The sequence below is a fragment of the Lissotriton vulgaris genome, chromosome 4_1 (assembly GCF_964263255.1).
Source record: "Lissotriton vulgaris chromosome 4_1, aLisVul1.2, whole genome shotgun sequence".
NCBI classification, from domain to species: Eukaryota; Metazoa; Chordata; class Amphibia; order Caudata; family Salamandridae; genus Lissotriton; species Lissotriton vulgaris.
In genome coordinates, this window is record NC_141691.1 from 1,472,644,094 (window position 1) to 1,472,669,047 (window position 24,954).

The 24,954-nt window shown below is 46.0% G+C and overlaps 1 protein-coding gene across 1 annotated transcript in view; it reads left to right on the forward strand.

Moving 5' to 3' along the window:
* The window catches only part of SPIDR (scaffold protein involved in DNA repair), a 2,344,543-nt gene that overhangs the window by 2,041,695 nt on the left and 277,894 nt on the right, over positions 1–24,954 (forward strand). The window contains exon 13 of the mRNA XM_086965726.1: positions 21,364–21,507. Within this exon, the coding sequence (XP_086821852.1) occupies positions 21,364–21,507 (144 nt within the window). The remainder of the gene's footprint in view (positions 1–21,363; positions 21,508–24,954) is intronic.

The following is a 24,954-nucleotide window of genomic DNA, read 5'->3' on the forward strand; positions in this document are numbered from 1 at the left end:
AAGGCGTTTGTTGGGTGAGTTTATTGTTCCATCGCGTGTAGTGCAAGGCAGAGCGCCAGGCCGTTAGGACCGCTCTGGTGATTGGCGGGATGGTCTGCAGAATAGGGGTCCCGTACAGGTAAGCTAAAATCTATGGGAAGTCCATAGTTCTGAGCTCGGTCCGGTAGGCCGACCAGCCTCCAGCAAACCAGTCGTGGATGACAATGACTCGGTGGCCAGGTAGTAGAGGTGAAGGTTGGCCACACCCATACCCCCATCAAAGCGAGGTATACAACAGCGGGCCAAGGCCACTTGTGGTCTCCCATTCCCCCACAGAAACTAGGTAAGTACCTTGTCAAACTCACAAACCAGCTACCTGGGAGATGGAAAATGATGTTTTGAAGGATGTATAAAAAACATGGGAGGATCATCATTTTAAAAAGTACCCCTCTGCCCAGGGGGTTGAGCGGGAGGGATTGCCAACGCTTAAGGTCGGATTTGGCTTTCGTGACCAGGGGTGTGAGGTTAAGAGCCCACTCCAATTCGGGAAGCAAGATTATCCAGATCCCCAGATATTTAAATGATTGTCTCCGCAGGGGGATAGTAGACTGCTTATCAAAGCAGGCTCTCGAGTGGTGGAGGGGAACCAAGGTGGACTGCGCTGGGTTGAGGTGTAGACCTGAGACAGTCTCAAAGGTCTGAAGCACCTCCTGACAGCGTGGGCCTGAGGTCTCCAGGTCGGCCGGGAAAAGCAGTACATAGTCACCATAGAGGGCAATTTTGTCAATCTGATGGGGGTCCCAGGACCACCCTCGGATTTGGGAGTCACTGCGGATGAGGCACGCAGTGGTTCCATTGCCAGCACAAATAAGAGCGGCGAAAAAGGGCATCCCTGACGGGTGCCTCTGCGGATGGGGAACACTTCTGAGAAGGCGCCGTTGATCAGGACCCTTGCCTTAGGACTCAAGTACAAGACTCGGATGAGACGTCGGAAGTGGGGCCCGAAGCCCATCGTGGCCAGAACATCTTCCAAGTAGCCCCAGCCCACCGTATCAAAGGCCTTCTCAAAGTCTTTTAGCAACAGGGGCGAAGTAAAGGGTGAGCAGGTGGCGATGGGCTGGGGCAAGATGGAGGCGTCATATACAGTGCTGAGTGCCGCGAGCGGGCATAAAGCCACACTGGTCCGGGTGGATCAGTTCATGCAGCAGGGGGCGAAGACGCTGCGCTAACGCAGTAGCAAAGATTTTTATTTCAGTATTGATGAGAGAGATCGGGCGGTAGTCTGCAACAGGATAGGGAAGGTGGTTGAGTTTTTCGAAAAGACCACTATGGTGGCTACATCAGTCTCTGGGGGGGATAGAGCCCATTTCTACCACATGTTGAAAGAGGTCGACCAGATGAGGGACTAATACGTCTCGATAAGTTGCGTAATATTCCTGTGCAAAACCATCAGGCCCTGGCGTCTTCCCAGCGCTGAGAAGTGAGATGGCACCCTGGATCTCCTCTGGAGTAAAGGGAAGATCAAGGTCCGCCGAGTCGGACTGGGGTAAGCAAGGTAGATGGGCCCCGGTTCGATCCAGCAGGTCGGTTAGGGAGGCCCCAGGGGGCCGGGTGTAATAGAGCTGAGAATAGTAACCTGCGAAGACCTGGGCGATATCTAACGAGGTACAGTGATGGGTATCAGCGGCGTCACGGATTTCAGGAACAATTCTATTGGCCCTGGGGTAGGAGACCAGGTTATGAAGCAGTTTACCGTTGTTGTTGCCCCAACCCTAAACACGGGCCACAGAGGAGCGCCAGAGCATCTTGGCCGAATCCCGGGAGATCTGGCGGATCTTTTCGCGAAGCAGCGCAAGTTGTCTAGCTAAGTGGGTGTCCTCTGTGTCTCCCAAGGTCACCTCCAGCCGCATGGCCTGCGCCTCGAGCTGAGTCAAGTATGCGGTTTGTTCTGCCCATTTCGCATGGACCATACCTCTGGCCACTCCACATAGGGTGGCCTTGCCGGCTTCCCACAGCGTGCCTGACTCTTTCAAAGTCTTAAACCTGAAAACATATTTGCTTTTTCTAAGCAAGGTACTTTGTGTTCTTCCTAGCAACCGTAGTTCCATGCTTCCAAACAGATACTATATTCATACAAAGACTGTACATCCTAAGAAAATCCAGAAGTCAAGGACATTTTTGCAGAAGCAAATAAATTGTGAAGCTTATTTCTCCTGTGTACAGTCATAACAGCTTCCAAATTGATATATTCTCTGGGTAACATTGTCTTGTCTGTTATTGACATCATACAGAATGACATATCCTCTTTGCAACATGAGCAATCACAGCTTAGGTCTATTATGCTACTAAGTTGGAACCTACAGACGCTGCGCACTGGTCGTGTTCCATGGAAACACGTAAATACCACTGGTATGTTTTTTACCGTACAACTTAAAAAAAGAACAGATGTGACATACACTATGTTACACATAGAAAAGTTAGAAAAATTGTTATTTACTGTTGCGTAGGTACCTTCAGCAGATTGGATAATACACAGTTGTATTTTCTCTGCTAGTTTCAACTTCTCACTTCAAATACTGCTTGCAACACCATTAAGGCAGATATGAAGCGCTAGGAGAAGGGTTTGTACATGAGGCTGGATCCTACCTTTCATTTATCATTGTAGGAATGGTGCATCTGAGGTTTTTGTTAGTGGTACAGACTGCAAGAATACTTTAGGCCATTCTCTAGTTTGCAGGGAGGTTACATTCCAAGGTGCAGGTGATGTGTCCAAGGCAACATTTTCATGTTATCCTAAAGGTTCCCTGGCTGATGTGATTTGTCTGCCATTCAGATTGCTCTCTAATGGGAGTTATTTGATGCTTAATAGTCAAGGTTGCTGTGGGATGAAGCCCAGAATACCATATCTGGTGACGGTTTCTGCAGCCATGACCTGTTGTACACACGTGCTAATTCCGCCTGCCCGTACAGTTAGGGATTAGACAATTTGGCCTTTTCGATATTCAATTTCAAATGTGAACTTTGAAGCTTTAAGCAGACTAAAAGCCTTATTGTTTCAGAAGGAATTGGGCTTAATATCTGCATGAGAGATGTTTGGTCTTCAAGTTGCAAGGTCTTCCTCTGAGATGCAGTCGCTACTTCACACCAATCTCCCACACCATTTTAGGGAGCTTATGCACCACATTTTTGAAATTTCCAATTCTGCAGGGGTAGTGCACTTTTTTTAAAACAATTGGCTCTGAGTGGGTTAGTACATTCCAGACGGTCTTCGGAGTTAATATATCTTTCATGCACTCCATGCTGGGAAGCATTTTTGGAGGCTTAACGCTTGTCCTATTCCTAGTTGTTGAGGTACTGATTTTATTCCATTTGCTCTTCAATGGGTGTTCTGCCATACGGCCAAATGAGGATAGCACTACTACATGTGCTACTGTGTCGTGAGAGAATGATGTAATCTGTTGATGCACCCTTGCTTTAAGAACTTAATGACAACTGGATATTTGCTTGGGGATGCAACAAGTCCAATCTACGGAAACTGCGCTGCTGGATGGTCCCCTAACGATTCACTTGCACAGATGCCCTGAGTGATTGTTGTTACTTCAAAAAGCATATTATGAGCCATCCTGGGAGGATTCAGCTCCTGATGACTTGGTGGTTGGATTGGAACATGTTTGTTCCCTGGGGCTGATGAGAGAGGTGCCAACGGAGCAATCATCTGTGGAAACTGGGAACAGCAAGGTAACGTCTACTCCTCTGAACATTTAAGCAAACTGGTAGTTTTGAGCAGTGGAGATTATTTAAATTTGGCTGTGGTTTTATTTGCTAATTAGCTCTATTACTCATCTTTATTCTATTGCATTTCTATTACAATTTGTCTCTCTTAATGCTTTGTTTATTGAAGAAGCACAATAATTTTTATGATTGTAGGTTTTAATAGAAATCTATATTTTTAGCAGAGGTTTTAGAAAGCTTTTTAGTCACCTCACTCCCAAGGAGTGGGTGTTATGTGGTCACATTCGGCCCAGGCAGGAACACCACCATTTTTCATGTTCACATTCAAAGTTGACATCTTTTCTTGAATGTTTACATTTGACATACATTTGCTTGCATGATTGTATGAATAATGTTCCCTGAAAAAACATCACTTACATTACACATCTTCGTAAGCATATTATCAGAGACTTGAACAATGTTATTGTTTGTTTGTGTTCACTCACAACAGCTTTGTCAGGATAGAAGCAATAATGACAGCCTAACTGGGACATTGGCATGGCAACATGGACAACGTGTATTATATAATCAGCATCACTCCTTTGTTTAGTTAAAGGAGCATTTTGCTGACACTGTAGAGCTGCCATGCCCGAATTCCAGCCCAGCTGAATCCTGTTTACCTCCTGAGATGAAACATACCCACAGGTAACTAGTGAGTTAGATCACCCTTTAAGGATTCTTGCAGATTCATCCACCCTAGTCACACTTGGATAGGGAGAGCTAGGCAGGAGCACAAATATAATTGTACCTATATGAAAGCATATAATCTATGCTGCAGCAAAATGGTTGAATTGTTCATTTTCTTTACCATTCTTGTGATTCTGATTACTCTGTTTTGTTTCCTTCATTGATTATTGCAGCACATGTATTTTACACAAAATATGTATTGTTTCAATAAATATTGCAATGACAATTCTAGTATTTCTTGTGTCTACCTTTGGGCATGCATGAGTTACCAAACAAAGGGGTTCTAGATCTGTTTCCACAATTTCCTTGGGGAGTCAGGGTTTTTGTGTTCTGAGGTTGCACATACCACCTGTTACCTTGCTTGGTTAGGGGTACAAATGGTGCAATGTGAGCTAGCCAGATCTCAGGCCAACATATCCTGATGTTGTGTGCGGACTCAGTCGTGTGTAGTTTGGACGTTTATGTTGTCCAACAAACACACAGTTTTACTGAGAAAGTATGAGCTGTACGACAGTAGGGCTTGGGGGTTTTCCATGAGAAAAATGTCTTTCCTCCATGGAAAAAAATGTTTAGTAGTTAATTTGCATTTGCCTTCCAGATTTTCTTATGAACATGTATACCGTTTTTATTTAGTGACGCCTTTGAGAAATGGTATTTAATGCTTTTTAAAGATGTCTTTAAAAACTCCAAGATAATTTAGTACACCTACCTAAAAATTTCTTTTATTCAAGTTGCAAATATTTTTTGATACATTTTGCAAACCTGCACCAATCTTGCTGGAATTCATTTGAAACTGGAAGCTGCAGGTGATACGTATTCTTTACAAAGTAAGTTTGATAATCGAGAGTTGCTGTCCTGAAAACTCCTCTATTAGTCCTGATTGATGAATGATGGTTTTCCTAGTCACTGGCTAAACTGTTCAGGTTTGAGCAGAAACTGATTTATTGTTTGAGCAGTGTCTTTCCAAGAGCCGCAAGTATTTGTTTTAAAAATTCTTGATAATGAAATGTGCAGCATAAATCCGGCCTCAATTTTGATCTCTGCACAGATGACAAATATAACCTTGACAGACCTATTTTTAACACCCATATTGGCTCTGCATTAATTCAGTTTTTCGGTTAGACCAGGGGAATGGGGAGGGGGCAGTTAGAATTTTAGGCCCTGACATGGGGGGCAAAGATTACACCTTTATCTCTCATATGCATAATTTTGCATATTTTCAAGCTGCACTCCCGAAGCATATGAAAAAGTCACAAATTATACGATTTTGTAAATATGTGCATGTAATTAATTTTGGAACACTGTTAGTCATGCATGTTAATTTGAAGCTCATGTTTTTTCTTAGAGCTTGCAAACTAGAGGCTTTGTATTATGGAATCACATGTACAGTTTCTACATACATGTAACATACATGTCTTGCCTTAGCTGTAGACATACGGTGTTACTTCTGTGTAAACTGATAGTCCCCTGGGTTTGTGCTACTGAAGAGTAGAGCCTACTTGCCCAGTGGAAAAAATATACCTGAAGGTTTATTGCGCTTGTGCACAAACAAGCACTGCCTCCTGAATATCAGCCATTGTTTTGGAGAAACATGGTAAGTTACTTACTGACATTTACCTTTAGTGCAGTACAGCAACATATGTGGCCATTAATACCTTTAAAGAAAGTACCTACCTGAAACAGAATGCATTGTCCAGCTGATTTGAGAAGGCATTGATTTGTGGTCTCGGTGCAGGCGCTTTGCCTACATAGCTGTCATGGTCTCAGAGGGCATCACACAATGAGTCACACTCTCCTTTTTCACAAATCTTATACAATAAGCTTGTCTGTGGAGTCCCCTAGGACTTCTCTCTCAACGCAACCCTGTTCACTGTACTCTTGGCACCTCTTGCCTGCATTATTAGAACCCATGGCATAAACATTGCTTTATACACTGATGACACTCATCTAATTTTTTCCCTCACCTACACTAACACCACCACCAGGACCAATTTCACCCCTGCTTGTCTTACGTGGCCAACAGGTTGCAAGAAAACTGCCTCATGCTCAACACAGAAAAAACAGAAATCCTGATCTTCTGTAATAAGAGCTTCCCCCAGGACTCCTGGTGACCTCCCAACAAGGGGCCCCTGCCCATCCCCCGCAGACCACACCAAAAACGTCTGCATCATACTTGGCGATAAACTCTTGATGAACAGGTTAACCCTGTGATCGCATCCTGCTGCCACATCCTTAGAATGCTTTGCAATATCTTCAAATGTCTCCCAGTGTACACAAGATGCACGATCACCCAGTCCTTTATCACCAGCAGACTCGACTATGACAATGCACTCTACATTGGCATCTCCCAAAAATTCGTGCAAAGACTCCAGACCATCCAAAGCACCACCGCCAGACTCATTCTAGATGTCTCCAGAAGCGCCCACATCACTCTATACCTCAATCAACTATACTGGCTGCTCATCCAGAAATGTTGCAAATTCAAACTGCTCGTCTATGCCTACAAAGCCCTCCACAACCATGGACCAGCAAACCTCAATGACTGACTCAAACTCTACCAACCCTCCAGACAGCTACTCTCCACCTTGTTCACACTCACACGAATCCCACACATCTGCAGCAGCAAGACAGGAAGGCACACTTTCTCCTTCATTGCCGCCTAAAACTAGAACGAACTCCTTCTAGACATCAGAACTACAACTCCACCTCTCAAAGTCTCAAAGGTGACAAATGCAAAAACAATAATTGATGGACGGAATGTTGCACGATGGCAAAACATTCACCACCAGTCACAGATCTGGGTTTAATCCATTGTTATTTTGCTCACCACACCACCCCAGTTCAGACATGGCCATATGCAAATCATTCTTGACCCTGTGCCTCACGGGAACAGTCCAGCCCGAACTGCCAAGCCATGACTTCCCTAGACCAGAATCAAGCATCCTAAGACCGTTTTCTAGCTATCAGCCATCATCAGCCAGGATAGCTTGATTGCAGTGGTATGGAGAACACGGGACTCACGTCTGAGCATACCCATCCCACTCGGGGTGACAAATGCAAAAACAACAATTGATGGACGCAATGTTGCACAATGGCAAAACATTCACCCCCAGTCACAGACATGGGTTTAATCCATCGTTATTTTGCTCACCACACCACCTCAGTTCAAACATGGCAATATGCCAATCAGTTTGACCTTGTGCCTCATGGGAACAGTCCACCCCGAACTGCCAAGCCATGTCTTCCCTGGACCAGAATCAAGCATCCTAGGACCGGTTTCTGGTTCAATTAGGAGCACTGCAGGGCCTCCGCTCCTGCTCCAACACTTTGATACCTTCGCAGGACATAAGCTGCACCGTACAAATCTATAGAACGTAACACATGAATTTGATGTTCACTATTCCAGTGTGCTTAGTAAACTATTGTTATGCAACACTCTATGGGGATTGGCTCTGCATTGCTGGTATAACAAAGCAGATGGGCACCTCAGTGAGCCTGCGTCAGTGGTTTTGGTATTTTTAATATCAACCAGTAGTTATGAGGGGATTGATTGACCCAGCTTGTGAGAGTAGCAGTTGACTAGACTTGGGATAAAGTTAAGCAAAAGATGCAGTTGCATCTTTATGTTCTTAGGTCCTCAGTAGCATTCTCAGAAATTATGTCACTCCTGAATTGGACTTCAGCAGTTCTGTGGTGGAATATCAGGCATCAGGTTGCCTCGCCATTGGCCCAAAAGGTCTTTTTTATCAGATGGGAAGTTTACATTATCTTCTCCTTCTTGTCCATTTCAGTTCCTCCTCTTTCACAGAGCGTTATACGTTCCCCGATCTTGCTCGTACCAGGCTCCCCGGGGACTACTGTCATGTATTGCCAAAACATGAAGACATTGTGAGATGATATTTTAACTTGCAGCCTGGGGCAACTGCAAAGTGTCTGCAATGCAGGATTTTATTGGGCAGTGTGGCTGAGACCTGAGAATGTAGTCAGAGATCGCTGCTTTGCCTCTTTTCATGGGAATTTTGCCAAAATCGCAAGAATATTATTCAGGGGTGAATACTATTTCTAAAATAGTTAAAGAAAAAGTAAGTCTATTCATAGACAGCAAGAGGAATACTATTCAGGTTCCATCTATGTGTAAATCATCTTTAATTTATGGGATGGGAGGTACATCCTTGTTTGTAGCAATGTGTAGTACAGCCCCTTCTGCAACTGTAAATGGCACCACTGTGAGACGTTTGCCTTATATGTGATGTCCACTATTCTAGTGGGCACCCTGTATCAGTCCAAACAACCCTTATGGTGATGGTTGTAAAGTCAACCTTATAGACCAGCTATCCTAGTGGTAGCATGGACAAAGCAGTCTTAGGCTAAAACTTCAGAGAGTATGTGAAGCCAGCTGTTTTACCATATGTTACCCCTTGAATACCAAATGAAAGGACACCACACCGGTTATATATAAAATATATATGTATTTATTACTAACACAACCCCTCTGAGCTCTTTATGAGGTATGGGGCACAAGTACATAACAAGACACTTAATTATCATACAATAAGTTGCTCAAAATACAGTCGAGCCCTAGGGGCGTTGCAAACCATATACTAAAATAGTGGTATAAGAATTACGTCACAAACAAGGAATAGGCCTAGGGCATAGGGAATCGCTGGGGCTACACTGAACTACCAAAGGTTAGGAAGCAGAAGGGCCCACGGGAAGCGTGTGCAGTGTCTTAACACACACGTGAGTTACCATAGGGATACAATGGGAACGAAAGAGTTAGAAACTAGTTGATTTAGGACACTTCCGGATGGACTAGGAGAAAGCTACTGAAACCTAGGACACTTGGATAGTCAATACCAGCAGGAGCACCGGAGTACTCGCGTTACCTCACCCACAGGAGCCTGGTGCATAGGTGTCAAGTTGTTTCGGATTTCGTCACTGAATCCTATGGAGACCTGTGAAAAGATGCTGCAAGCGACCAGGAGAGAAGTGTCCAGTTGGATCCAAGGGCGGATCGAGGATGAAGAGTACCTGAAAGCAGAGGGGCCAGAGTCCGGGTCACTAGCCAATGACCAGGAGGGAACCAGGAAGGAACCAGGCGAAGTCGTGAGGCAATCAGGTGATGTCGTAAAGCTTGTCTCTGCAGCCACGTGGACCAGGAGGTATCGACGATGACCAGGAGCTGGATATGGACTGTCCCACGAAGGATCTCGCTGTCGGCGGTGTCGGCTTCCGGATTGGAGTCAACAAGCCTTGGCAAAGGCAACCCACGCAGGAATCGAAGATGGCTTCCGTTGCAGACCAGCAAGGTCTGGGGGGCTTCTCCTTTTCAGGGAAGCAAGGGCCAGGCTGGAGCAACCAGGCCAGCGGTTAAGTTTAAAGGGTCGTCGTCACAGAGGCCACTAGCCAACGGGCAAGTGACTGGACAGACGCGTTGAGCACGAAAACACTAGCAGGCCCCATGCGGCACTTGTGGAGTGTGGAGGGCTGTGCGTCGGTGTAGAAGGTTCTCGGGCTGGGGCTTCTCATTCCCCAATGCACAACTTCGAGGGTGCCTCAGAAGCTGCACAAGTAGCAATGAGCACGTTTTCCAAGATGGCCGGTCCCACATCTCTCATCGCCTCCACGGGTCTCAGCTTTGCTGTGGCTCGGGGTCAAAGAAGTCTGGAAGTCTGGTTCTTGTCGGGCTCTGTGCTCGGGCTCCGGCGGGAGCGTCGACAAAGCAAACCGCAAATCGCTGGATGGTGCCTGTTTGCGCAGGGTGGTCACTCCTTGACCACAAGGGAGATTCTTCAGTCTTCTAGTTGCAGTAGAATGTCGAAGGTCCAGAGTTTTTCGTTTCAAGTTTCAGTTCAGGATAAATCTAAAGTCTCTAAACTCAGCTCCTAACTTTATACGAATTAAAGGGGTTGGATTACCTGCTAGGTCACTCCTATGGGTGGGGCCAGGGAAGGGGGTGGTTACACCCCTTTCCCTTTGTCCAGTTTCGCGCCAGAGCTGGGGCTGGAGTGCCCTAGCAACTGGTTTCAACCGGACTATACATGGAGAACCTTGTGTGCCCCAGGCAGTGTCTCATTTCATTCAGCCCTCCCAGCCCCAATACACTATGGCCTGTCTGGGGTGATGCTAGCACCTCCCAAGACAGAAAACCTATTGTCCAAGCCTCCCTCGCTGGAAGGACTCCCAGCAGCAGGAGGTCAGACTTGGGTCTGTGACAGCAGCATCCATTTTGTGATGCTGAGGCTCTGGTTAACTTTAACCAGGATTAACAGGAACAGCATGTCTTCTCCCTCTAGAAGGGTGGAATGCTACCCCCGTCGCCAGAACTGGCGAGGGGGTAGTATTCCAAAGTGTATGACACCTTACACGTCATGTTTCGATAAAGCCAAACCAAAGTTGGCATTCAACCGCAAGGATTATAATGCACTTAAGAGTATATGGTATGGCTATATCATAGAACAGCTATAAGGACATGGTTCCGAAAGCTGCTGACAGACTCAGCTCATGCTAGAGAACCATCTCACTTAAAACCAAGCACTCTGCCTTCAGGATTGTTAAGGCCTGCCATAGGAGTGACTTATAGTTGTATATGTGTCTATATATAAGGTTAGATATAGGTATACTATATCTAAAGCAAAGGGTGACTACACCACCTTGCCCCAGCTGAGTGATCAGCAGTTGTGTCAATTTGGATGGCCAGCCAGGGGTGGCCTTATACATGCTGCAGCCCCTGGTAGGCCTTGGATGCACCTATGCCCTGGGACCTATGGTACACTATACAGGGGCTCATAAGGTGATCCAATATCTGTGTTGTTGTAATACTTTATTTGATGGTAGTTCACGAGGGGAAAGCTTTAGCCTCTGCAGTTTATGGCTCTGAATTATGGGGCGCGGAGAATAGTAAGACACTGGCTATTGCGGAGAACAAGTTCTTGAGAAACCTAGTTTCCCTTCCTCCCTCGACCCCCTTGAAACCACTACTTTTTGATATGGGCAAAAGACCAATTGCAGAAATAGTTCAAATAAGACCAGTGCTATTCTGGGTGCGACTTAGACGGACCCCAGAAATGGCAAATTATGCCCTAGTACTGGACAAACTAATCGCTCTGAATGTTTCCGGCAAAATAAGGTGGCTCAACAATTTAAAAAAGCTGGTTGAATCTATTGGTCTGGCCGAGTCTTGGGCCATGCAAGCCCCTCCGTCTAAACAGATTGTAAAGAAATTATATTGGGAATGGGCTGAGGGCAGAGATCTTATCAATTCAAACTGGGGACCCCTGACGAACAACTTCCTTGTTTATAAACCCAGCAGGAAATTGGAACCATTTCTGGATTTTATTCAGACCCTCAGAGATAGAACCCTGTTCTTAAAACTGAGATATGGCATCCTCCCCTTAAAAAAATTCATGGAAGGGTGGAAGGGTAGGAGGGTTAATGATCTAAAATGTTCAGGCTGCTTGTGTCCGGTAGAATCCCTTGGACACTTTCTGTTTGCTTGCAATTCCTACAAACATGCTAGGGCAAAATGGCTGAAAACCTGTGTGTAGGGAGATGGGTGTTAGAGACCACAGATCAGCTTTGCGTATTATTCTAACCAACACTACCTCAATGTACATAGTTTGCGGGATAGCAAAGTATTTGGCTAGTGCTTGGTTTACACGATCTAGACTGCTTTTATCGTCTTAAGAGTGCATCCTTTTTATACATATCTCTGTAGACTTTTTCCACATTTTTTAAAAACCAACTGTAACAATGATTGTATCTTCTAATGAACTTGTAGTAATACCTGTAATTGTTTAATGTGATTTTATCTCTGTACTTTTATGATATATTTTTATCGAATAAAGTATTACAACAACGATCCAATATCCAATTGGAGATGTACCTAAGGTACATGGAGTCCCTTTTACAGTGAGAGCAGATAGCCTGGGGCCCTGATTGGCAGGATCCCAGGCCAACTAAGTCGAAAACCAGCTAAACACTAGGCAAAAAAAGTTGGGGTAACCATATAGTCAGATATCCACCTTCCTACAACCACATTGTAAGACATTGCTGCTTTTGCATCTTTTGGGACCCAGTGGGTCAGACTATGGACCTGAGAAACAACCTTGTGTGCGAAGTTGCTAAGTGGACACTTCTTGTGGGACGCATACAGTGAAATCATGTTACATGGGGTTGGCAATGCTGGTACATGAAGAGACCTTTTAAGAAACATCACTTAACCATACAAATTGTACAGTAGTGACCGTACCGGAATTGCATCAGACCAAAACTGATACCTAAAGAGGAGAAAGCACAGTAGATAGCACTTGCCAAGAGAAGGGTTTTAAAAAATGTTTTATGACCCAAAAGGCGAAGAATAGGCAGCTGTGACATTGGGTAAATGATGTGGTATAATGCAGCATCAAATTACCAGAAAGTCTCTGAATTTGTGAATGAAATACTAGCTTGTGGCAAATAATGCTGATGTATCTGCTGTTTCTAATGCAGGTGAGTGAAAACGAAAATAATTATTATAGAATTGCTGATTGTATCAATTGAACATTTAAATACTCGAAGCTCTCGAGGAGTCATAAAATAGGCCTTATGAAATCTGTATTTGAGTCTAAATTAAATTTGTAGTTACACGTGATATTTGTATTGCTTATAAAAGTGGTACATACCAAAAAATAATGTTCGAGGCATGTGGGCTGCTGAATTCATATCTGTGCATAGATCGCCGCCTAGTGTTGGGTCCGGATGATTGCACATTGTTGTCCTGGAAGAGTCTTCGAAGTATCACGAGATAGGTGGCTCCTCCCCTGGACTACAGTGCGCATGGGCATCGACTCCATCCCCAGATTGTTTTTTCCGCCATTGGGTTCGGATGTGTTTCGGTTCCCTCTGTCGGAATCAATAGTTGTTTAGTTTACTTTGCTTGAGACCAAAAGGTCTTTAGGACTCGCGTCGGTATTGTCTATCGTTCGGGTTCGTTTGTTTCATCGACTCCGAACCAACTCTGCCCTTCCGCGTGCTTTCGGCGCGGACGGGCCTACACGACGCTCCAACTTACTTTCATCATGGAACGAAGTCCATTTAAGAGGTGCCCGGTGTGTGCCTCGAAGTACCCACATATCGACGTGCACCCGGTGTGCAATAAGTGCTTGTCGCCGGACCACGACGAGGCCAAGTGTATGGCCTGCTCCAAGTTCCGGTCGAAAAAGACACTCAAGCTCCGCCGAGCTGCGAGACTGCAGGCCCAGCGATCGGCACCCCCTCCGACGGACATCTTCGACACGGAGGATGTCGGCGACGACACTATCCAGGATATCTCAGAATCTAACCCGGCGTCGGAGGTCGAGGAAGACTACGACGCGGAAGACGAGGATTTCGAGGAAGTCGTCGAGGAGGTAGGGGACGACGACGGGGCCATTGCCACCGTAGAGGATAGCTCGGAAGAGGAGCTTCCTCACACTGACTCCGGGGCCAGCCACCATTCTAAGGCCCAGGCCGAGGGATCGCCTTCGGGCCTTACCCAAAGCCTTGATTCCCGTCCCACGGCTCTGCCTTCCGGCCCGGCCACGGACATTGATACGGCACCACTCACGGTACAGAAACCGAAAGTGAAACCATCGGTCTCGACGCCGGACGTATCGAAACCGAAAGCGCAAGTCGCACTGGTCGGGTCGAAGACTTCGGAGGCCTCGGCGCCGAAGAAATCCAAGATGGCCGTCGAGCTCAAGGGCCACGCCAAAATGGGCGACCCGAAGACTACGGTATCGAAGCCGAAGGTAAAAACGGACGACGCGGCTGCATCGGCGCCGAAGTTGGTCGACGCACTTAAGAGTCGCATCGATACCAAGAAGGTCGACGACCATAAGAAGGCCACGAAAAAGCGGCAGGACGACCCCAAGTCTCTCATTGCCCCGCTTCCACTCGACAAGGCCAAGGGGGCAGCTGCGTCGGCTCCGAAGACTGCGTCATTGGTCGCCGGCCCAAAACCTGCTTCAGAAGACTCTCTCGAGCCGGTGCGTTCCTCCGCCTCGCTCACTAAAAAGGTCACGGAGTCCCTTCAGCGTATTAGGGAGGGGACCGCAGCAGTCGAGCCGAAGGACACTGTGCCGCCCAAGCCTCTCCACAAACCGGCGAAGACGCCAACGCCGATTCTGTTCACGTTGCCGCCGAAGACGGCGCCCCTATGGAGCCTGTATCACCACAAGGCCATGAACTTTCACCCACTCATTCTAATGTAGAGGAGGGTGATGGGAACGACGAGGATGAGTATTCCTATCCAGTCTACTCAGACCCAGAAGATGTGACGGAGCCTTGGTCTGCTGGTGGCGAGCCTGGGGACCCGCATTCGGCCCGGAGACTCTGCAGCTTTCAATGCTCTAATTGAAAGGGCGGCAGCCAATCATGACCTCGATCTCCATGCTGACCCAGTAGACGTCGATTTTCTTTTTGACACCTTTCCAGTCGCTGAAAAAACTGTAAAAACTTTGCCAATGCTAAAAGGGGTGTTAAAACATGCGCCAGAAGTCTTCAAGGAGCCCACCCGAGCAAGAGTCATCAACCCACGTATTGACAAGAAGTACAAGGCGGCGCCCACTGATCCAACGTACATCAAAGGACAGTTGCCTCTGGATTCCCTGGTTGTCTCCAATGCACGCAAAAGAGCCAACTCACAAACTACGGGTGACGCTCCTCCCCCAGACAAGGAATCAAAAGTATTTGAGGCTTCGGGGAAACGTGTTGCTGCGCAGGCAGCCAACATATGGTGCATATCCAACACACGGGCGCTACTTGCGCGTTACGACAGGGCACACTACGACACTCTAGAGACCCTTCTACAGCACTTACCAGATCAATATAAGGAAGCAGCAGAAATGTTGATACAGGAGGGGAAGCTTATCACCAATGCTTCAATTAAGTGCGCTCTAGATGTGGCTGACACCGCCTCAAGAGCAATAAACACTAGCGTTCTACTTCGTAGACATGCATGGCTCAGAATATCCGGTTTCAAACCAGACATTCAAACTACCATCTTGAACCAAACTGTCAACCCAGACCACCTGTTTGGCCCAGAAGTTGATACCACCCTCGAAAAAATGAAGAAGGACACCGACACTGCAAAGTCTATGGGTGCCTTGCAGTCCCAGCAGTTTCGGGGTGGTTCCTTTCGTCGCTCCAATAATAGAGACACCTCAAGGGGTCAACTGTCACAGTCAACGCAATTCTATAAGAGTAACACCCAACCGTCCTATACCAACAAAGGTCGGGGTGGATACCGTGGCAACAACGTCAAAGGCAGAGGACGTGGTAATAACAGCTCCAGGTCCTCCACCGCCAACAAACAGTGACGCCTTGTCACTGCCCCCCGACCACGCAACACCGATCGGGGGGAGACTCCAGCAGTTCCTGCCCGTGTGGCAGTCCATCACCACGGACAGGTGGGTCAGATCTCTTATCCAATATGGTTATTGTCTGGAGCTCACGTCCACTCCACCCAACATACCCCCAAAGAGCCGTCCTATGTCCGGCGAGCACTTGCACTTGTTGCAGCAGGAAGCCAACGTCATGCTGCAAAAAGGAGCAATAGAGCTCGTGCCCCCGCAGGAAAGAGGTACAGGAGTTTACTCCCTGTACTTTCTGATTCCAAAAAAGGACGGATCCCTCAGGCCCATCTTAGACCTCAGACCTCTCAACTTTTACATTCTGTCAGAACATTTCCATATACTCACGCTGCAGCAGGTTCTTCCACTGCTTCGGCAAGGGGACTTCCTGGCAACTCTGGACCTCAAGGATGCGTACTTTCACATTCCACTGCATCCTTCACACAGAAAGTACCTCAGGTTCACCATTCAAAACCAGCACTACCAGTTCAAGGTTTTGCCTTTTGGGGTCACCACAGCGCCAAGGGTCTTCACAAAGTGCCTAGCGACGGTGGCGGCGCATCTGAGACGTCAAAACATCCACATCTACCCCTATCTGGACGACTGGCTCATTCAAGCGAAGTCGGTCCAGCAGTGCGCCGACCACGTGTCCCACACCATTCACCTTCTGCACGATCTGGGTTTCTCACTGAATTATCCAAAATCACATCTCCAGCCCGCCCACATACGGCAGTATCTGGGTGCGACCATAAACACTCTGGCGGCCACTGCGCAGCCGAATTCAGTGAGAGTCAACAGCATTCAGTCGCTGATCCAAAGATTCAGACCTCAACACTCGCTTCCAGCGAGAGTGTTCATGCAGTTGATAGGCATGATGGCCTCCTGCATCTCCATAGTCCCACACGCGAGACTACATATGCGTCCGCTTCAGGAGTGCTTAGCACGCAGTGGACTCAGGCTCACGGGCAGTTAAAAGACCTAGTGTTGGTGAGCGGTCGGGCATACAACTCTCTGCATTGGTGGAATCCACGAAACCTTTGCAAGGGCCGACCGTTTCAAGAGCCTGTGCCGCAGATCATCCTGACAACGGACGCTTCTCTCCAGGGTTGGGGAGCGCATGTACTCCAATACACGGTGCAGGGACTATGGACACTACAGCAAAGGAAGATGCACATCAATGTACTGGAACTGATGGCGATCTTCATGGCCTTAAAGGCATTCAAAGTACATCTGTGCAACAAGGTCGTGTTGATCCGGACGGACAACATGACAGCCATGTACTACATTCAGAAACAGGGGGGCACACACTCTCCGCAGCTGTCTCATCTGGCTTAGAGCATGTGGAAGTGGGCCATTCAGAGGAACATTTTCCTCATGGCAGAACATCTCCCATGCAAGGACAATCAGATGGCGGACCTGCTCAGCAGGCACAGCCACCAAATGCACGAGTGGGAGATACATCCATCAGTACTCCAACCGTACTTCCAAAGGTGGTGTCATCCAGAGATCGACCTGTTCGCCACAAGGGAGAACGCAAAATGCTAAAGCTTCGCCGCCAGGTTCCCACACCCGCAATCGCAGGGCAATGCGATGTGGATGAACTGGTCAGGCAGATTTGCGTACGCTTTTCCCCCAGCACCTCTGATACCGCTGGTGGCGCGCAAGCTCAGGCAGCACTCGATGACTCTCATCCTAGTTGCTCCAACGTGGGCTCGCCAACCATGGTACACCACGTTTCTGGAACTTTCCGTGGTACCGCATCAAAGGCTTCATCTCACACCCAGCCTTCTGACGCAGAGCCATGGCGACATTCAGCACCCAGATCCGCAACAGCTCAACCTGGCGATCTGGCTCCTGAAGTCCTAGAGTTTGGCTACCTCAACCTTCCTCCCAATTGCATGGACATCATTCGGGAGGCTAGGAAGCCCACTACTAGAGCATGTTATGCGGCAAAATGGAAACGGTTTGTCATCTATTGCGCAAACCACAACATTGATCCACTAGATGCTTCTATTCAGAACATCATCTGTTACCTGTTCCATCTATACAAGTGTAATCTGGCATATACTTCCATTCGCATTCACCTGTCTGCGATGGCTGCAAACCTCCAAAATAGACAGCACCTTTCACTTTTCAAAGTGCCTGCCATCAAAGCATTTCTGGAAGGCCTCAAAAGAGTCATTCCGCCACGGACTCCACCAGCTCCTGAATGGAACCTCAATGTGGTTCTTACAAGGCTGATGGGTCCTCCCTTTGAGCCACTACATTCCTGCGAGATTCAGTTCTTGACATGGAAAGTGGCTTTCCTTGTAGCAATTACATCGCTACGGAGGGTTAGTGAACTGCAAGCCCTCACAATCCAAGAGCCTTTCTTCCAAGTTCATTCAAACAGGGTAGTGCTCCGCACTAACCCTAAATTTCTACCCAAGGTTGTGTCTCAGTTCCACATCAACCAAACCATTGAGTTGCCGGTGTTCTTTCAAAATCCAGAGTCACTGGCGGAGCGGATGCTCCACACCCTTGACGTTAAACGGGCCCTAATGTATTACATGGATAGGACCATGGATTTTAGAAAGACTAAGCAGCTTTTTGTTGCCTTTGCGCCACATCACAAAGGTAACCCTATTTCCAAGGCTGGTATTGCTAGGTGGATCGTGAAATGTATTCAAATCTGCTATGCAAAGGCAAAACGCACTCTTACCATTCCACCAAGAGCCCACTCCACCAGAAAGTTGGGGGCCTCTATGGCTTTCCTGGGAAACATTCCCTTAGAGGACATATGTAGAGCAGCCACATGGTCTACCACACACACATTTACTAAGCATTACTGTGTAGACGTGCACTCCAAACAGCAGGCAGCTGTAGGGCAGGCTGTTCTCAAGACACTTTTCCAAACTGCTGCAGCTGGCACGGGCGGCCGCCGCTAATGGAGGGACTGCTATGTATTCTATGCACAGATATGAATTCAGCAGCCCACATGCCTCGAACTGCAAATGCTACTTACCAGTATGCATCTGTTCTTGGCATGTAGGGCTGCTGACATTCATATCGCCCGCCCTCCTCCCCGGCGCCTGTAGCAGCTGCAGTGTTCACATATCATTTCATGGCATGGTCATCATTCACTGAGTTTCACTCCATCTTGGCCACAATGGCTAAAAACAATCTGGGGATGGAGTCGATGCCCATGCGCACTGTAGTCCAGGGGAGGAGCCACCTATCTCGTGATACTTCGAAGACTCTTCCAGGACAACAATGTGCAATCATCCGGACCCAACACTAGGCGGCGATCTATGCACAGATATGAATGTCCCCTACATGCCAAGAACAGATGCATACTGGTAAGTAGCATTTGCAATTTCAGTCAGGAATACAGACCTATCGCGACTCTTGATTTAACGCTTCTGATTTGGTGCAGGTTAAATTGACCTGTCTGTCCCCCCCCACCCCCTCCGATATCTGCTTGTACTTTAGCCTGCCCGCCTCCCTAGCTGACACCAGTCGTTCACTAGGATAGTCAACCCTTAATGGTCTTGTTTTAACCTCCTTTCCCATTCAGTATTCCTTACTTCACTCGCTTGTATCGCTTGTTTACTGTTCCCGTTTTCTGCTTTTCTCCAAACCCAAGTTCCTGCCAATTATGCCCCATCTTGGCTCGTCACAGCGACACACCCCTGTCGTCCTTCTTTGTTCTGATTTTCTTCTCAGTACCAAATGTTATTTATGCAAATGCTAGATGAAACGCCATAATTAAATCAATAAGTGCTCTGCACTGACTTAAAAAGGTCACAGGTAATGTTGAGATTTAAGTCGTATTCATTTGCTACCTCTTCATGGTCTCTACTTTTCAGGAATGACTACAGACCTTATGTCATCAGATCTTCAAAGAAGTACAATAAGACGGCCATTGAGAGATTGGAATTTGAGCCAGCACCGTACTTTGCCGCTGAGACGGGGACAGAGAGCCTGTGCATGTTCCTCGCCAGGGTGTGTATTGCAGCCTTGTGGGGAACATATAAAGTGCACATGACTGGTTTGGGCGGCCCAAGAGGGCCGGCCAAACAGTCATGAGCACTTAGGGAGTGCAGACCACTCCGCCCCCTGCTCTGGCCAGCCCTGAACCCCCACTGACAATAGGAAAAAAAATCTAAAGCCATCTGTAGACGAGACCTAAAATAGCCTTTGTGGACAGAGATGATTTTAACAACTTTCGTTTTATATTGCGACTCCCTGTCCTCTTGAAGGTCTTAGAGAAACAAGCGTGCCCATCGAATCCAAGAAATACCCCTTATGAAAAGCTTCGGAATAACCTGTAATCTGAGATCATAACAGTTTTCAGTAAAGAGATGTGGGAGTACATGTTTTTATTGCATGGCTCGGCTTTGGGCTGGCCTTAGGATCAAGGAAAAACAAGTAAAGCTGGTGGCAATGAAGCAGGGAGCGGGGCAGCAGGACCCTTTGATGTAGCTCACGGCCTGGCGGCCGTGAAAGTGCAAGCAATTAGGGGGTAGAAGAAGTGAGGCACAGATGGCTGGCTTTCATGTGGACGTGCTTTTTAGGTCAATGCGCTTGCGCTTTGAGCCTTGCTTTTCACGGGCACAGCATGAATTCGCCCGATGGTTAAGCTCTCGTTAAGCCCCAATATCTCTCGCAAGCTCAATGCGCAAGCGCATTGACAGGAGAGACCTAATAAAATGATAGCGTTACGTTATTATCATTTTATATTTCCTGTTGACCAGTGAGGCACCCTTCCTCCGCCTTTGTGGAGGAGCCGCCACTGATTCTGTCTATCAATGGCATAGTATTTTGTGGATGGTTACATTATCCCATTTATGTAAAATTTAGAGTTTGGTGATTGAGCATCAAATAGTTATTTTATGACACTCCATGATCAACATGACGTGTAGCTTGTAATTGAGAGCTGCTGTTTATTATCTTGTGTATTGATTTAGCTGACGTTACATTTATATTGCTGATTTGTGGCTTTTTGAATGTCTTAGCCTGTCATAAAGGTTACTAGTTGTTCTTGCTTATTTGTTATACTTCATGAAAATATGTTGTTGTATATACAGTTTTTTGTGCAAAAATTAAAACATGCATGCACTGGCTTTTTTAAAAATACAATTAAAGTGATCCATTGTCAAGAGTATTTATTATGCAGTATTTTTCTGTATATGTCTTCCAAGTTCACCACTAACAAAGCAAACATCGTATTCTGTTTCCTTTTCGTAACATTCTTTTTTGAGGGTACAGTTTAACTCTGCTAATGTAGCAAAGATGCTCTACGTCAAGCTCCCTGTTGTTGCAGCCCAAAATATTGCATTATCATTATTATTATTAGCTAACAAGGACTGCTGAGGACGACGCAGAATCACCAAATGTTTACCAAACACTTCCTCTAACAAAAATAAACGCACATTGGCTTTGCTATGACTAATCATCCATGGATTTTAAATGTCAGTGTATGAAAAAAGAAAGATGGCTGCTCTGTGTTTATTAACTGCTTATCGTTATTTTCGGATTCACTTCGCTGCCTTTATTTGATTTTGTCCAACAGATGAAAGCCAATCTTCCCCCTCCAAGTTTCTGTTACATACTTTCTGCTCATCCAGACCAGGCACGAGTGGACATCCCTGAGGATTCTGAGATCTGTCATTTCTACTCTCCCCCAGTCCTACGCAGTCTAAGGGAGATTCTCCAGGTAATGTTTTTGTCTCTCTGAGTACTTGCACGTGTTCTCTCCCTCATCCTTATCCTCTTCATCGCAATCCTCCTGTAGAAACACTACGTCTGTGTGGATGGTCTGGACCTTGGACTCCATCACTGGTGTGATGGACTCACCTATTTAATATTTGTAACAATGCTTGGACTCACAGGGTTCTTTTCCTGGGAGTGAGGGGGCCGCCCTTCCTGCTTATTGAAAAAGTTATGTAATGGCGGAAGTGTTCGACTGCTAGAGTGACCCAAATAGCTAGACTGAGGTGATGGTGGTAGTCAACAATGTTTAGTTTATTTTAACAGAAATTTCCCAGGCAGATTCTTTGTTAGCTGTGCGACTCCTTACCACATGCTTTCCGGACAGACACTTATCTTATAGAACTCCCTTTCCTAATTTGTCTGGAAGGCACAAACATAAGCTTTGCCCAGTCAACATTAATGGTACTTTCAGTTCATGCATTTATTAGTTGTGCCAACTTGAGCTGTTAGGGTAGCAGGGGGTGTGACCTCTTGAGCATTGAGGGTTGCAGGGGTAGTGACCCCGAGCTGGGAGGGTAGCAGGGGGCGTGACCTCTTGAGCTGTGAGTGTAGCAGGGGCGCGTATGCGAGCGCCCTCCTATAGTGTCAGTGGGGGCCTCTTTCCAACACCTATTCCAATACCATATAGATGAAGACCACAGAGACTACTAATTGGGAGTTCCTCGTTGTTTGGCCCAGATTCAGAGTACAAGAGGAGGATGTGAATGCAAATCTCTGATTGGCTAACAAAGCGACTGCCCTGGGGACACAAGCATGTGCCTCCATTTCTCTATTAAAGATGGCAATTTCACCATAATTGCGGTCATCTCGCACTACAACTGCCCGAATTCAGTGGGTTTGTATGACTCATGAGTCAAACCTCTCACTCTACATAACACCGAATGCAGTATAACCTCTCTGGAATATTTACATTGCACCTGCCTCAGCAAGTAGAATAGCATGCAAAAACATGAGGTAGCACACCTCTATATTGATATTTGTGAACAATGCATAATGTATATTTGCGTAACCTATTGCTGACTAATTAATCCTCTGCACCCTTTACATATATCTTTCTCGGCATGCTGACGTCAAAGAACATGGCACCATCATACATCAGAGTTATTACCAAATGTCACAGAAATGTGTGTAACATCATCTCGAAACTGATCGACATGATTGTCCATGTATACCTCTTTTTCAACCTGTCGGTGGTAATGTAGTAGACTTGCTGTCTCTTTCCATGTAAAAACTGTGAGTGGGGTATTCAGGCACTAGTGGCAAGGCAATGAGGCATACATGGGGCGCATAATAAGCTTGTTCATTTATTTATTGAACATTTGCTACATTTCCCAAGGGAGGCAGCAACCTCAGAGTGACACACGAGAACAAGAAAGACTGGGAGGAAACAGGAACCCAGGTAGAAAAGCATGGACAGCTGGAAGAGTTTCCGGGCAGATGCAGAGTATCTTGAATTTGATGCAGGGTTCATGCGGCAGCCCATGGGTCACTGATAGGCTGATCACCTGCTATTGAAAAGGGACGAAACGACTGCCAGTCAGAGTTAACCATATGAAATGGAAATGTATCATGAACGTACTGTGAATGCCTAATTACAGTTATTATCAATAGCAGCTCCTCAGAACCCGGGGGTTTAAAAAGCGATACAAATTGTGCTGATGGTTGCAAGGAAACAATGTACAGTGGTATCAGTACCCTCCTGATGAATGCTTATTTTGCTCGCAAATTAGTCTACTGTGTCCTGGCATTTTCAGTTAGAAAGACACTGTGGAACTTACCACTGAAATCCCTTACTGTGGAAAACAACCTATAATTGAATGTGATTGTCTACCTTAGATATGTGTGTGTGATGTCTACCTTAGTTATGTGTGTGTGATGTCACCAGATACTTCAGTAGCCATATGTAACCATAATACACGCTTATCCGTTATGTACGAATCCTGTCTCCCTTTGTCTTACATAAAGTGCCATTAACCATACATGGAGATGCGCTGAGTGCATGTCATATTTAATTCCATTTTGGGTTACCCGAGAGGCATCAGGATTCACTGGAGGCTTCACACTCAAACATAGCAAGAAATAGCATATCGTGCTCTAGGCATCTCCATCTGAGCGGCGTACAAGCATCAATTGAATTAACTATGCTCATTGGTTGTCTGTGGTAAAAAGAAGAGAAAATATTAATAGTTGGGTCTGTAGGTTTTTAGAAACAACCATTTGGCTTTACTACAAAGCACATTCTGACTATAAAGTTCAGAGTTTCAGAAGCTGCTGCCTGCAAGATGCAGCTGACAATGGGCCCTGATTGCAGTTTGAATCTTCAGATTTTGATTTCCTTTCATGGAGTGGATGATGGTTGAACTGAGGACTAAAATAAACATGAACAGTGTCATGCTTGGAGTGTAATTAGCTGATGCAAGGTAATTAAGCTTTGACTAGCACAAATTATGTAATTTGCCTGTTATTTAGTTCGCAGGTATGACAACATACCTGTGAAAAATTGTTGTGAAACTACTGCTTTTTTATGCAATGGAGGAAAAAGACAATCCCTCAGGATATGGTCATGAATCAATTTCTGTCATTATAAGGAGACTGTATTGACTGGTCTTCTTTATTCTGCATGACTCTGCTAACTTTCTCACATGGCCATATCTCACCATTACAGTTGCTGTTTGATAGAGAAATCTTTATTCAACTTTAATTTTTTCCTAAGATTATGTATTTCTAATTGTCTTTTTGTTTATTACACACTTTCATGTCTTAGTTCTTGCTTACTGCATCTTTGCCTATTTATGTTTGGTCTCAGGCGCCTTTAATATTCATTTAAAAATTAAAGAATGAAAAAGAATAAATAAATAGTCTAGGTCATTTTGCCATTTTTAACAACATTTATATAAATGTTTGTTATATCTTTCAAGTAATGGAAAGAGGGAGACTTCAGGGTTATTTTATTAAGTCGGTAAGCAGCACATTGCAGGGGCAGGAGTAATGATTTGTTCAGCTAACTGTGTCTAATTTCAGTGACTTTTTGGTTTTGTTTCACAGTCATAATGTCGCATTAACTATGTTTTTTTCCAATGAATTTGTACATTTTAAAAATTATACATTAATGTCTTAGTAGCAATACAATCCATAATTTACCCTTGCGCTACGATCGCAATTAGGGCAGTGTGCTATGTAGCACACAAAAACCCACATGCAAAATAAGGAATCGCAAAATTTGCGATTCCTTATTTTGCTATTGCGTTTAAAGAATCATAAATTGCGATTCCTTAAATGCAATGTAGGAAGCACCCAAGTTGTGCAAATTTTGGCTTAAGGAACCGCAAAATACCACCAACTTCAGGTTGGTGGTATTTTGCGATTTCTTTGAAAAATTCACTTTTTGGCA